This window comes from Microchirus variegatus (genome assembly GCF_963457635.1).
Source record: "Microchirus variegatus genome assembly, chromosome: 21".
Classification (NCBI taxonomy): Eukaryota; Metazoa; Chordata; class Actinopteri; order Pleuronectiformes; family Soleidae; genus Microchirus; species Microchirus variegatus.
The window spans coordinates 11,818,174-11,832,946 of record NC_139822.1 but is presented as its reverse complement, the minus strand read 5'-3'; the positions used below and the strand labels follow the sequence as shown (position 1 = coordinate 11,832,946).

At 40.2% G+C, this 14,773-nt stretch overlaps 1 protein-coding gene across 1 annotated transcript in view; it reads left to right on the top strand.

Moving 5' to 3' along the window:
• Window positions 1–14,773, top strand: part of sntg2 (syntrophin, gamma 2) — a gene marked incomplete at both ends in the record, with an annotated part of 100,925 nt that overhangs the window by 77,849 nt on the left and 8,303 nt on the right. The window contains 3 exons of the mRNA XM_083907987.1: window positions 737–853; window positions 7,628–7,699; window positions 8,835–9,044. Of these exons, the coding sequence (XP_083764113.1) occupies window positions 737–853; window positions 7,628–7,699; window positions 8,835–9,044 (399 nt within the window). The remainder of the gene's footprint in view (window positions 1–736; window positions 854–7,627; window positions 7,700–8,834; window positions 9,045–14,773) is intronic.

Below are 14,773 nucleotides of genomic sequence, written 5' to 3'. Positions count from 1 at the left end.
TCAATATGTTAATGATTAAAGTAAAAAAAAAAATCTATTTTTTTGACTGGACTGACAATTTTTTGTTTAAATTAACATTTTGAGGTCTCAATTGGATGCTTAATAATCCCCACCGAATTTGTCATTAGAACAACGATTAACAACCTCAAGCATCCACCGAAGTGAAGACCTTTAAGAAGAATTGCTCTGACACACTGAGCATACGCCCTCACATGCCCTATGTCTACAGTAATTCAACCTACACCTCTGCTGGAAATGCAGCTATTTTATAGCCCCTCTGAAGTGTATACCTGTGGCCACTCTGAACTGAATGTACGGGGCAATATGCCAGATAAGTACAATTAATCAAATCACTGAAGCACATTTTGGAACACATCTTTATCAGCAAAGCATCCATAGGCAGTTTATCTCTTGATGTAAAACAGCAGAATCACACTGGGTGGTGTTGCCGTGAAAGTGTTGAGAGCAGAACATTTAGACGGAGTAGAGAGCAGAGAACCATCCCAAGTCGGCGTGGTGTAGTGAGGGTATCTCAGTACAGCAGAGGACTGCAGCACCGCTCTACAGAGTGGGATGCTTTACAAATGTGTAATTGTAAAGCTGCATCGCTGTAGTTCTTGTTTAATTCATCCGTTTTGACAGTACACAGTTTTTTTTTTGCCTCTCAGGTTTTTCCCTGTTCTGTTGAGCAAGATCAGACAATGTGTATACATGTCATCCCGCCTCCTCTTTGCAGGTTGTTCACATGGGCTGGGCATGTCGAAGCCCAGCGGGCAACACTGCGGGTCGAACTGCAGCGTTCAAGTTCCTGGCGTTGAGAGGACCATATTTTTATATCTTCAGAAGTCCCCCGGTAATTACTCTTTTATCTTTGCCCCTTTTCACATCTCATCCACATTCTCCACTGAGCTATTCTTATTAAAATGGCTTTATGTAAAATCTCGGGCAATTCACGCTGAACTCTGTGACTTACACTTAAACATGTACAAAACATTTTTTTAGGTTCAGCTTCAGCGCAGTAGAGCTAGATTTGTTCCGGGCATTTATTAAAAAATGTTTTTGAACTGGAGATGTGTGAAGATGATGTTGTGCTGCTGCTCATTGATCTTTGATTGCTTCCTTTACTGACAACCCTTACTACGTCATGTATTTGAAACAAGTTGTCAGCCTTGGGGAAAAGCTTTATGCTTCGGTTATAATTAAATAAGAGAAAAGAGGTGTTCAGGCTGCACAGCAGTAAAAAAACAACACTGCACAATGGTTTTTTTTATTTTTATAATTGGATGATGCTGTATATTATATACTTCTACCAGTTGATTCTTACCTTTTGGCGTCACTATTTTTTAGTATTTTTTTATTAGTGGTTTTCCCCCTCGGCCATTTATAAATCTTTATATCTGGGTGCATCTTAATGGAAATACAAGAAAAATGCAGTCTGCCCTCATGCAACCATAGACTGAACTCAATTAAAACAATAGCAATGGCTTTAAGTGACTGTGAGACATTCAAACGCATTCAGGAAATCCCATCTGAGAAACGTGTTGAGATATTTCAAGACTTGACAGATGCTAAAACACTGCGTGACGGTACTGTTTCATCACCAGCTCATCGGCCTCATCAAAGCGGCAAAGTAATCAGCGCCTCATTAAAGTCATTTAAACACAAAACACAGTTGAAAGGTAGGTTTTTACCATAGCAAATGTATTAATGTTTCTGCACCGTAGCTTCTGATAGAAAATGTATATGCTGTATAGATATATATAATCACAAAAAAAGTTAGAAAAGTGTTTTGTTTGACAGGGATGGAAAGACCTCAGAGTTTGTAGGTATTGGATTTTAGTCTGACGCTCTGCTGTCACTTGTCAACACCTTTTGACAAAATTGTCATGGTTCACCATCTCTAATGAGAAGATTCTCAACAAAACTTTGGTGCTTTGGCTGTTTTTGTCCTCTGAATTTAAAAGGCTCTTTCAGGTTTTCAATCATGCTCCCTTGCTGCACGTTGAGGACACAACATTCCAGCCTGTTTCTGTGGCCTTTTTTTTTTTTTTTTTGAAAAGTGTTTTCTATCAGACTTTGTGAGGTTTTCTGAACTGTAGTATCTTGAGGAATGATCAAACGGGACCTTTCTCCATGTCTTGTGGTGACAGCAGAGACTGCAGTACTTTTTATCTTTCAACTTTCACATCAACAGCAGTTTGAGAATTTGGTAAATGCTCTTACTTTTTTGCTGTTGAGTTTCATATCATAGTAACTGGAGTTACTGTCTGCTGACGGGGCTCCATCTCACCGCTGATTGGTTATGGCGAGAAGAGCGAGGTCAATTATCCATAACTTCTCATGTCATTTGTTTGCATGATGGATTTTTACCAAACAAACCATAAAGTTTAGCTCACAAGTATATGCTATTAATTCTGTCATGGCCTTCTGTTCCTTGTATTTTATTTGCACACGATAAGCCTAGAGTCACACGGTTGGTGTAGTAGTAAGAATTTCAAGACCCGTGTGTGCATGGGTTTTCATCTGGGTTCTCTGGTTTCCTCCCATGGTCCAAAAACATGCACTAATGGGGATTAGGTACATTGGACTCTCTAAATTGACCATAGGTGTGAATATGAGAGTGAATGGTTGTTTGTCTCTATATGTGGCCCAGTGATGGACTGGCGAACTGTCCAGGCTCCTCTCACCTTATGTCAGCTGAGATTGGCACAGCACCCCTCTGGAGGATAAAGAGGTAGAAGATGGATGGATGGATGGATTATAGGACTAGTTTTAATAGAATACACCTACTTATTATGAACCTGTAAAGCCATTTTATGGCAATGAAAGTAAAGGTTCAATAGTGCATGCTGAGATGACCTGATTGGATGGGATATATGGAAACACAATTTTTGATCGCTATACTTTTGGCAGCAGCCCCCCTTTCACATAATTGGTCATTTGGATTCAAACCAACATGTTCCCGTAACTGTGATGTGGAGTTGGTCTTTGATATTAGCACGATGGATGAGTAAATTGCAGTCTTGTTAAAAAGTCAAGCACCTAACTTGTGTTTAACAGACGGTGGCACTGAAGCTCCATTAGCCTCAATCATGTTCAATTAAACAATAATAACGGAACAATTGTAGCCAGATGACATCATTTAAAGAGTGTCGGTTGGACAAAGATGGGGAAACAAATCTATGAGTGATGGAAAAAATGACTTTTCTGCCTCATCTAGCAGTTTTATGAAGTAAAATGTAAATTGCACTTAATTGTAATCAGACTATAAGGGGTAATTACGACTGTACAATGAAGAAATAGTCCAGCACTTAACTCGGCTATAATAAGACTTCCTAAGTTACCTCTATATTCTCTGTACATACGGTATATGAGAGTGTCTGTGAAGGTTCTCAGTCATCCTCCTCTTCAGAGCTGAAAAAGCTTCTTGGATGAGAGGTGAAACGTCTTCAACTAACCCCAACCAAGTCCTGTCGCCTACAGCTAACCACAGACGATGTATACTGACAACAGTCTTGTCATTTCACACCCAGTATATTTCCCAAAATATCAAACTCAAGCCTTTAGCATGAGCCTGAGCATTTTCCTTACTAGCTCAGCAACACAGATCTGAGAGGGCTGGAGAGCTGCCAGCGCGCTGTTGCCTGGAGGATTCTGCCAACCTTTCCCTTTGATGGGCGACTGACACCAGAGCCTCTTTGGTTGGAATTGAAGCCCTTCATCTGGCCAGAATAATGTGGACGCAGTGCTCAACTTGCATAAATGCAATGATGGTAAACATGAATTTACATGCCTGCTGGAGATCAGTGCATTTGTTGTGCGTCTCGTCCAGGCTGCTCAAATCTTCAGTACAGGCCAGCGCAAAAAAAGATTTTGGCTCAATCCCAGCGCAACACTTAGGGCACTTTCACACCTATAGTTGGATTGCTTTGGTCTGCATCAGTCAGAAAAATGTTACAATGTAGCAAACAGACATGGGTATGGTTTGCTTTCACATATGCATAGTTCTAAACTAACCAAAATAGACCATGATGGACCATCGGCACAGGAACTAACCCCCGATTACCATCGGGCGCGTCACCGCCGCGGAACGCAAGCGCCGGAGTCACCGGAGCTGATCGCTGCCACTCTAATCAATGTGAGCATTTCCACTGGACACGCCACGGCTTCTTGTGTGAATACGGCTGACTCGCAAGGCTGCGCTACACAGCCGTAGCGCCCAGTGGGGATTGAAGCTTGGCTGAGAGCGGCGCAAAAACCGCGCCTCTGAGGTTCGGAGGCGCTGATGCGGCCAGTTAAAATCGGGGGTTATCCCGCATCTCATACCCATAATACATTAAACTAGACCGTTTCGTCCCGTTTGGTTACTTTCACACCAGAGGAACCACCATACCAAAGTAGGGACCGGTTGATTTGGTGCGCACCAAAGGACTGAGATTACATTCACACTTACGCAAACGAACCCGAGTGAAAGCATGCTTAGTCTTCCTACCTCCTCCACTTTGTGAGTTCTCATGTAGGCGCAGGGTGTCCTAATACTTGTCGAAGTTGTCAACTGGCCGATGAGATGGAGGTTTTCAGGGTCACACTTCAAATGAAGGGCTATGAGATATTTCCCCGATTGACCAAATCCAAGAAAGCTAATGTAACTATCATAAAGATATCGTTGGTTAGCATGTTGTTACGCTAACCACAAAAACATTTGTTTGCAGTCTCTTGTCTGTGAACTGGTCCGCTTTTGTTGTGGTGTGTGTTGAAGACGTTGTCAGACATGTCAGTCAATGAATCAATCAATCAAACTTCACAACCGTTTCAGCTTTCATGGCTGTCATTATGGATTGAAAAGAGCAACGGAGAAGGGGTGAGGAAAAGATATAAAAAGTAAAGAATAGAAGGACGTGAAGAGGAAAGGAAGTGAGGAAATACTATCAAGGAACTCTCAAACAGCCACAAGGGAAATCACTGGAGACTAAAATGCTAATGGTTGATCTAAACAGGAGGTAAAAGAAGGTCAAATAGAATTAAAAACATTACAGATAAATATTGATGAAACCGACAAATAAAAATAAGCTTAAAGTACACAAAAGGGTCGAATAAAAACAATTTGTGTCGGACCGTAAAATGAAATAAAGGACTGCAAATGAGAAATAAAACTAAATGCCAGGATAAAAAGGTAGTTTGTTTTAAGTTGCCCTCAAATGTCTGTGCTTAATTAGTGCATAATAATTCCCTATATGGCAATATAACAGCAGCTAACTGTGACTGTTTTTTTTGCTATGGCATTTTGAATCCCTGGCAGAAAAATGTTATTCTTCTGCGTATTTTATGATGTTTCAAGTTTTTCTGATTTCGTATCGGGCCATATTTTAACCATTACCTATTGTATCTTCATTAAAAGGATAGGCGAAGCAGGAAGGCGTTAAAATGAGAAATGGGACTGGGCCTTTTTTGAACGGCACATCCCTTCCTACATCGCTGCTGTGTGTCAGTGTACAGTCAGGCTGTTTGTTTCCATGGCACAGACAAGAGATCTGTCCTTGTCAAAGCTGAGACTCCAACTGGGCGTTGTTGATACCATCAGACAGGCCCGTGTTGTTATTAAGCTCTGCTTGGGGTGTTACCAGAGCAAAAAGAGCGCTATCACTGTTGGAGGGTTTTCAGCAGCAATCAAGGTGATGTATGGATTTTCTATAGGGGATGCCAGTCATCAATAATCTATACAACAGATGGCAATTTCTTCCAAAGTATTTGTAATATAACTACAGCTAGGGGTGATTTGCATTCTAAATCATCAGACAAAACTACTGAAAAAACATTCATGCATTTATACAAACTATATTTGGTCCAGGATTTGTCTGAACGCCGCAGGAAATGCCACTGATGTTTCCCTGGCAAAGAACATGCCACAGGCAAAGAGTGTGAGGATATTTCTGATGTAGAGTCAAAAGTTTGAAGTCGAGACAAACTATATATAAAAAAAAAAATCCCTTTGTGAGCGCTGTAACTGAAAAAGAGAATATAACTGGAGCCGAGAAGCAGGTTAGAATGCTGCAACGAGCTGCTGCTGAATACAGAGCAGCTGCAGAAATGATTATTATGTCGATGGAGAGCGATCAATCGGGATCAACAAGTCGCGTAAATGAGGCGCTGGTGACACAAATCATAAGTAGTGATTTGGATGGATTGCTTCAAACATGATGGATGTAGTATAATGTGACTGGAATGAAGGCATTTTGCAGCTCTGGGTATAGTTAAATAAGAGACCTGTTCTCTCTGGGTTTTTTTGTTTGTTTCTGTTTTTAAATACACGTCAGCAACTGTGACAGTGTATATGAGATTGATTGTTTATGTCAAATAATGAACGTTACAAGAGGTGGACAGAATAATTTATTTCATCATCACCTGCATCAGCATGTTATTTTTTTTTTACACTCAAAAAAAATATAAACGCATGAAGAAAAACAGAGTAACTATCCAAAAATAACAGTACAACTTTATCAATAAAGTGGCTTTAATTTGCGAGCATTAGGATCAATTTCAAAACAAAAGTCCTGGAGTAATGACAGGAAGAACACAATGGGGGTCGATGATCCAAGTTCACAAACTTCAATAACGTGTGTGTCCACCATTAGCCTCACGCAGATCAGTACACCCGCAACGCATGGACATCACCAGGTCGTCGATCGTGGCCTGGGGGATGTAGTCCCATTCCTCCTGCAGAGCCACTTGAAGTTGGCGCCCGTTCTGGGGAACTGGAACCCGGCTCGCTGTCATTCCAGTCGCTCAACCCAGCACTCAGCATGCTAATGGAACGCTCCCTCATGATTTGTGACATCTGTGGCATATTGACAAGTGATAAAAGTCCACATTTTGGTGTGCCCTTGTATTGACCAGACCATAAGGAGTGTCTGTGTACTGGTCACGCATATTGACCACCACTCTGCCATGCTCCATGACTCTCGTGAGTTGAAATACTCAATCTAAGATTGTAGTCAATAGGAGTGGCCAAGTGACACTGGACTACTGGGTTTGAGCAAAACAAATCATTCCATAAACAAATGCATCAAGAAACTGAGCAAATGTCATGACGTTCTATTTTTGTTTACCATTTCAAGTTTATGCATTTATATTTTTGTTGAGTATAATATAATGAGTGAATTGCTGTGCAGACGACAAGTGCAGACGAGACCCTAAATGTTGTTCAGTAAATGTTAACACCTTATATCTTATGCAACATAAAAAACAGAGCAGGTCTGCAGAGGTGGGAGTGTTCCAAATAATATTTGTGTGTAAGAGGATATGTGAGGTAATTTCTAAATGAGTATTTCTCTCTTGGAGCTAATCTTTTTTTTTTCTTGTGCATTTCTGTGCCTGTGACACCTCTGAGATCCTGTAGCCGTAGTGTAAGTGTTCCTGAATTGATGTAAATATTCTACCTGTGCAGAGTGCAGCTGGAATAATCCATTTCACCCTGTGACACTGGCAGTCATCCAAGCGTCGATACAACAAAGCTTACAGTGCCTGCCTTAATTTCGCTAGGATAAGAAGGTGCTGGCGTACAAGTTCAAAAAGAGCTTGCTGATGTGCCACCTCTTCATCTCACACTGGTTTCCTGTTCACTTCTCAGATCAGTGCTGCTGACTGGGGACACGCTGAAACAACGTATAACCTCTATGAGGTTCTTTTCAAGGTTCACAAGGTATGTTGCTGTGATGTACGTGAGGGCTTTTCAAAATGTGATAATCTCATTGTAGTGATCCTGATGGGAAAAAATTAGGATAACACTTAATTGTTCTAGCACTGCTTGGCTGTTGATTGACTAACGTTTTCCACTACTTCAGTCATAGGACGACTATACAAAACTGCTGTGACTTCATTTTATAGGCGACACAAACTAGTGACAGTCAAAGCAGTTGTTTTCAGTGTAGTGAATCAATAGAATCCGTTCATTAAAAAGATTTGTTGACCGAATCGTTCTCTACTTCCCGCATCCGTCTGACACAGTCACTGAACTGAAACACGGCTGAACTGCTTGCGATTCGGCTCACGATTACCGGCTTTTGGCAGCGCTTTCGCTAAACACACCAGATTTTAGAAGTGTCTTTGCTGAATGTTAGAGATCAACACGTTTTCGCGATATTTTAGTCTTTTTAACTGATTTCGATTCTTGTGTTGGACCTTGTGCTCATGACTCTTCCATCGACGAGATTCTCCGACCAATCAGTGGCTGGCACCCTGTTGACGTCACAGAAGGTAATATAAAAAGCATCAGGTGCCAGTTATTATCCCTAATGGAGAAGTAGAGTCAAGCTCAGCCGAGTAGTGCTAGAACTGGAAAAGTGGCTGGAAAAAGGTTTACGACTTCGAAGTCATAAACCTTTCTGTACCACCTACTGAATTGACTCAACTCAACATTTAAAGGTCCAGTGTGTGACATCTAATTGCGAGACTGCACGTTGCAACAAACAAAGGAATTGTTTGCTCACCCCCTCCCTGCCTCCTAAGAATGTCAGGGAACTTTACCAGAGAGGCTGTAAACACTCTCTGCACTCTCCCATTCTCTTTTCTTCCATTTCATCACTTTCTCCTTATTTGTTGGTTTATGCATTGGGTTTATGTTTCTGTAGAAATCTATCAAAGAAAAAGGCTCCAAAAACCTAACCTATTTTATTTTTAAGCAATGACACTCTTAGACATACTTACTAATGGGTAGTATATATACAATTTCTGCCAATAACTCCTAAATAATGTACTCGGGACCTTTAAAAAGTACTGTAAAGGGACAGCAGAACATTCCTCCCCAACATGTAATGATAAAATATTTTTTTTTCCAGCTGTGGATGACGGAGGACTGCTGGCTCCAGGCGAGGCTCTACTTGGGGCTGGAGCACTCTCCAGAGCAGCAGGACCACGAGTGTCTGTGCTTCAGCATCCTGGTGGGCCACGGCCAGAGCCACACCTTCAGGGTTGAGCTGGCCACGGACTTGGCCGCTTGGGAGAAGACCTTCCAAAGAGCTGTGTTCTTGGAAGTACAGCGAATAAGAGTGAGTAATCCGACAGTACAGTATGTGGCACATTTCTCCGTTGGGATTAAACGAGTCCTTGAGTTGAGAGAGCCACTCACGGCAACTTTTCCTAACCTCAAAGTGGCTGCATGAAGCATCTGATGTTTAAGTGAAGGCCGTTGCACTTTGTGTGCATTTTTAGTTTCTTATATGATAACTACTGTCAACAGCCTTAAGCAAAAGCTACAGCATATATTAAGCAGAAAACCAAGTCTCCAAATAGAAGATTATAAACATTTATGTGCCATAGATATACTTAATTTCACTGCTGGTGTTCCCATTAGTGCAGAAGGCCTTTTTAATGAACATGTTTTGTACAAATACATACCAGCAGTATTCAATGAAACATACAGTATAATATAAATACTATGCAACACCACACACATTAGATACAACACAAGACATGAAAGCTCAGAGAAGATATTTAGTCATTTAGAATTGTAATAATGCAAAATATCAATGCTAAATTAGATTCAGCTTATTTCCAAAGTTTCTTTTTCAAACAAATCCTAAAAAGGCACTTTATTCTACTCCTGCACCAGCTTATTTAAATGCATATAGCTCATAGGAGCTTGTTCTCATTTTGGTCAATATTACTCCCTCCCCCCCCCCGCTACACATCCAGCACAATAGTTATGCATCAATACAAGTCTTTCGATTTTTCTGCAAAATATATGGGGATTTGTGGGAATAATATTCTGGTGTTACAAGAAACACTTTATTCTGTTTCCAACACCAATTCAAAGGAGACTGCTCTGCATGTCAAATACACCTGGTTTCACAGAGGTGCAGCCTGATTTCTAATGTTTGAAGCGCTGTCCAATTGTCTGCACAGTAATTACGATGGGATTCTTTAAAAAATAAAATGCATTTAAACTACACCGTCTGTCAAACACCTGTATTTTAAAGCAAGACAATTTCCAGTTTTCAGCAAAGTATCCCCTGATGATTTGAACAATCAGTCGACTTTCACCACGAGGCAGTGACACTGCCACTCACTGTACTTTATAGCACTGTAAAAGACCGTAAACGTGTTGTACTGGTCAAATTGGATTTTAATCACTTTTGTTCCTCCCTAACACCAATTTAATGCTTCAACGGTGAGAAGTGATTGCACTTGATGAAGCACACACTGTGCTCTTAGAGGACTTTATTTTCGGACACCACCCGCTTTGCCGTAAATGTAAACGCATTTAGCATGAGCAACGTAAAGAATTAGTCCTCACCTCAATGAGCCAATAAATTGCCTCTCAGACAAATATTATGTCACATGGAGAGTGGGTTGTCGAGCAGGTCTCATTAAAAGGCTTAAACATGAACAGTCACTAGAAAGGTTACACAGAGTTTTTGCCATCAAGTGTTAGAATTATGTTTCAATTTGTATTACTTTTCTCACTATTTTCTGTCCAATAAATGTTCAACTTCACCTCCTCATCTCCTAATGTTCATATAACAAACTGAACTCACCAACAACAGGACATCCAAAATATTTGCATAAAAAAATCTTTTGTAGACCGCAAAACATGTTCATGTTTTGAAATCATGTTTTGGCATGTGGCGCCAGCTACTGCCGTCTACCAATCATTACAGACAGTAGAGTCTCAGCTGCCAAGCAAAGCAGTATAAACCAGTTATGTCTGAGCTACAATGGCGGAGAAAACAAAACCTAAAAGACCTCGGTATTTTGAATTTGAGTGTAGTAACCGTTTTTGGCCACATTCTTACATATGGCGCCTTTAATCTTATCTATATGTACAGCCACACGTTGGATTTAACTCTGATGCAAAGTACAGCACAAACTAAATTTTATTGATGATTATGTTAATAGTTTTAAAATTTTGTGTGGAATCTAGTAAAGTCAATGGGATAAGGTATTAATTATTTAGAATAGATAATAATAGAATTTGAGTCTGTCTGATTACATGACATTATAAAAAAATATATTGTTAGTCCAACCAAAACCTGACTTTTAAATTAGATGTAAGAGTGTTAGTCTGACTGACTGAATTTGTACTAAATTATATTTCTCAGAGTTGGACGCACATAATGCAATTAGATATTGAAGGTGTTGAACTCCAGCTGACCTGGGGCGGTCTGTGCATGTGACATAGTTCCCACCCCCAGATCGTCCCTGGAAATAATAGAAGAAGACAACGGAGACAAAAACATGACAAAATACAGAATCTGACATTTTGAGTTGATAAATGGTATGAAGACTTGCTAACAACTCGCCACCAGTAAACCAGAAACCACCTATTTTAAACCCCAATTTATACACTGCCACCTGCTTGAGCCACATTTCCATTGGATTTGTTAACATTATGCAGTTTTGAGGAGGTTATTACCTGAGCAATCACTGATGTGATTATGGCTTGATTTGATTTTTGGCGTTTGAAACATTTAGATTGACGGTCCTGCAATTATGGCTGCAGCTCCTCATACAATCAGTCATATTTAGCCATGACGACAAAGCACTATAACTGTACTGCGCCTGAGGTAAATTTACTGGAGCAGAGTTTTTCATGCTGTTGCTTAAATTGTCTCAGTTGAGACTTTAAGTGGAACTGAAGTGAATGCTGCACAAAAGAAAAACTATTTTCTTACTTCTTGGTCGTTTTGCACTACATTATCTATGTATAAAAAAGTTGTTTTGTTTGCAAGTTGTGGGCAATTAATGTATGTTGTGATGTTTAACAAGAAATCCACTCTTACTCCAATCTGTCACTCATTTTCTGTACCTCTAGAGAATCACATTAAATATAATGTGAATAGTTTGAATATTTCAAGTATTGCACTCTATTATTCCAATATTCAGCGGTATCTGTATCAAGTGTCAGATTGAGGTGAAGCATTTTCTGAATAACGCGGGGAGGCCTTGACCAATTCTGCTTGATTCGCCCCTCATTACCTTTTCCATCCAAGCAATCTTACTAAACTGAGACAAAGATCAAAAGAGCACGGCTGAGCACAGATATTTGGTTCTTTGCTTAGAGCACTTCTGTATTCATTCCTTCTTTTATGTGTCTCTAGTAACATCACCTTCTTAGTGGGAGGTATAAAAGCCTCCCCGTAGCCATAATTACACAAAATACTCAGGAATTAAAAGAGTATGCCGCATGTCAGGTTAGGCTCTTCACAGAATGGCCACCCCCATTCCACATTCCCATCCTTTCACCACTCAAGTGCAACCAACCAATCATTAAGCCTGAAACTCAAAGGGCTCTGGTGCTCAGTAACCTTAATTAGGAACATTTATTAATAGTACAAAGCAAAGAACCTGACATAAGATATTTGAATCGCTGTGAGATATTTGAATCACTTAAAATATTTAATCACATCTAAACCAAAATGGGGACCAGATATATTCAACGATGTCCTGTTTCTCCACTTGTATTCAAGATAGAAAACAGCATATCTGACTTAAAGAGCATATATAAGCCTTTTATGATTGCAGGGCACACGTGTGGTCACTCAAAGTTTAGAATCATAATTTCCCTGAACTTATTTAAAGTGAATTCTGCACAGTCTGCACACACATAACATAATCCCCAAAGATTAAAACTTCAGGGTGTAACTTCTGTCGCCAAAGCACTGCTCTCCTAGTTACTAGATGGTGTCATGTCGGACTTGCAAAAACAATAACTTCTCTATCATAGTGAACTCACACTGCAACAAAGGCCACACTAGAAGAAAGTATTCTTACAAGATTTAAATATTCTCATTTTAAGAAAATGGATCGGCCAGTGATTTTGCTTGGCTAAAATACATTCAAAACCAAGAAAAAATTTAAGAAATCTTATCATAAGCAAAGTGAGCCTTCTTTTCCTTGATTAAGTTGGTTTTAATTTAGAATTAGGGTTACAATTTCTCATATTTGCACCCACACCAACCCTGTCATAGTGAATTTTACTTCTGTGTTTTGCATATACTTAAGTAGTTGTAGTAGTTAAAATATCCATCTTCTACTGCTTTTTCCTCCTCATGATAGTTGAGGGGGCTGCTGGTGCCAATCCCAGCTGACATAGGGTGAAAGGCGGGGTACATCAGTCCATCACAGGGGCTACATGGAGACAAACAACCATTCACACTCTCACCTATGGTCGATTTAGAGTGTCCAATTTACCTACATCCCCAAATCTATATGTTTTTGATCTGTATGTGGAAACCAGAGAACCCGGGGATAACCCATGCACACATGAGGAGAACATGCAATCGAACGGGAGTACTAACCACTACACCAACTCTGTGGCCTGCTTGAAGTAACCTGCAATATTAAACATAGTTATTTTTCTTAAGCTTTGGTTTTTGTAGTGCAAAATGTATTTGCCAAAATAATTTTTCATTTTAGACAAGGCCTTTCCAGTCCCCAAGGATCACAAGGCCGAAGTAATAATATATTGAAAAACCACCAGGGAGTGACTCAAACGTTTTCCTGAGGAGTTAATTATCTAATTTACTAGTTTCAGGTCTTCTTGAATAGCACATGTAAATTTTGTGAATTATGCACGCATGTAGAAGAAAATATACTAGTACTGGGCACGTGGTTAACGGCGTTAACGCACATTAATGCATGACACATTTCCATAACGATTGACTGGAAAAAGATGTGCGCTAACAAACAAACGTTGGACACTTACCTTTTAAACACAGATCAGAGAGAAAACTTGGGAATATGTCACTTAATCTCTTAATAGAGTGTAATTACACAGCGTTAACTTCACATCCAATTAAATAAAGCTTTGTCAATCCTGAAGCCAATTTTGTTTAATCCAAGTATATACAGTTGAGACATGCACTGACAAATGACCAGGAAGACGCAATCAAGAGCTGTTGAGCTATTAGCTTCTAAATATGCAGAAGTGTTTGATGATCAATGTCATGTTGTCAGCTTTTAGCCAGCTAATATGACTGAAGCCACTCACAATGTGACATTAATGTCAATTCAACTGCTTTGGAATCATTGTGATGGTTAAATGGTTTGTTGTGTGGAAATTTGGGGCCGTCTCCACTCACCCGACCTGTTATTGGAAAACCAGGCTTGCAAGATCAGGGCCGCTGACCTGGAGTCCGCAGGATCAGGAGATGTCGCAAGTTCTTTGGTCTCATGAGAGACAGAAAATTGCTTCATGGCGCTACCGACACTACCCTCTAGCCAGGTACCGCCGATAAGATCAAGGCAGCGATAGTGTTGTTTTAGATCGTCATGGCAGAAAAAGAAGCAGAGGAAGCCATTGCAGGTGGAAGCAAGGAAGAGGAAATAACTGTCTGACTGAGCGAGGGGCCACACACAAGTAAACTGGCCTTTATCAAATGGTGAGATGGCCAGGAGAGGGGAAGTGAGAAGGGAGCATCAGCGGTGAGTTTTTGCAACAGTGAGGATAAAGAGGTAGACAATGGATGATGAATATTTACAGTAGTGGCATAAAAATATGTACTCTGAAATTGTTGGGGGGGCTCTGTAGAGAAATAGGCTTCAAAAGTGACCAGACTTGCAATGTTCCACTTTAGGGTTTTGATTTCCAAATGTGCCTAAATCTGACCTCTGAAATGATGTACGTGTGTAAATGCTGATAACGTTAAAAATAAAGACAGACTCCTACAATAAAACATTGGAGTGGATATTTAATGAGAGCAGTCTCTAAGTGACTCTTGAGTGCAGAGTTGAGGCTGTATGGGCAGTTTCCCCCATCAGATAAGAGCAAAGAGGA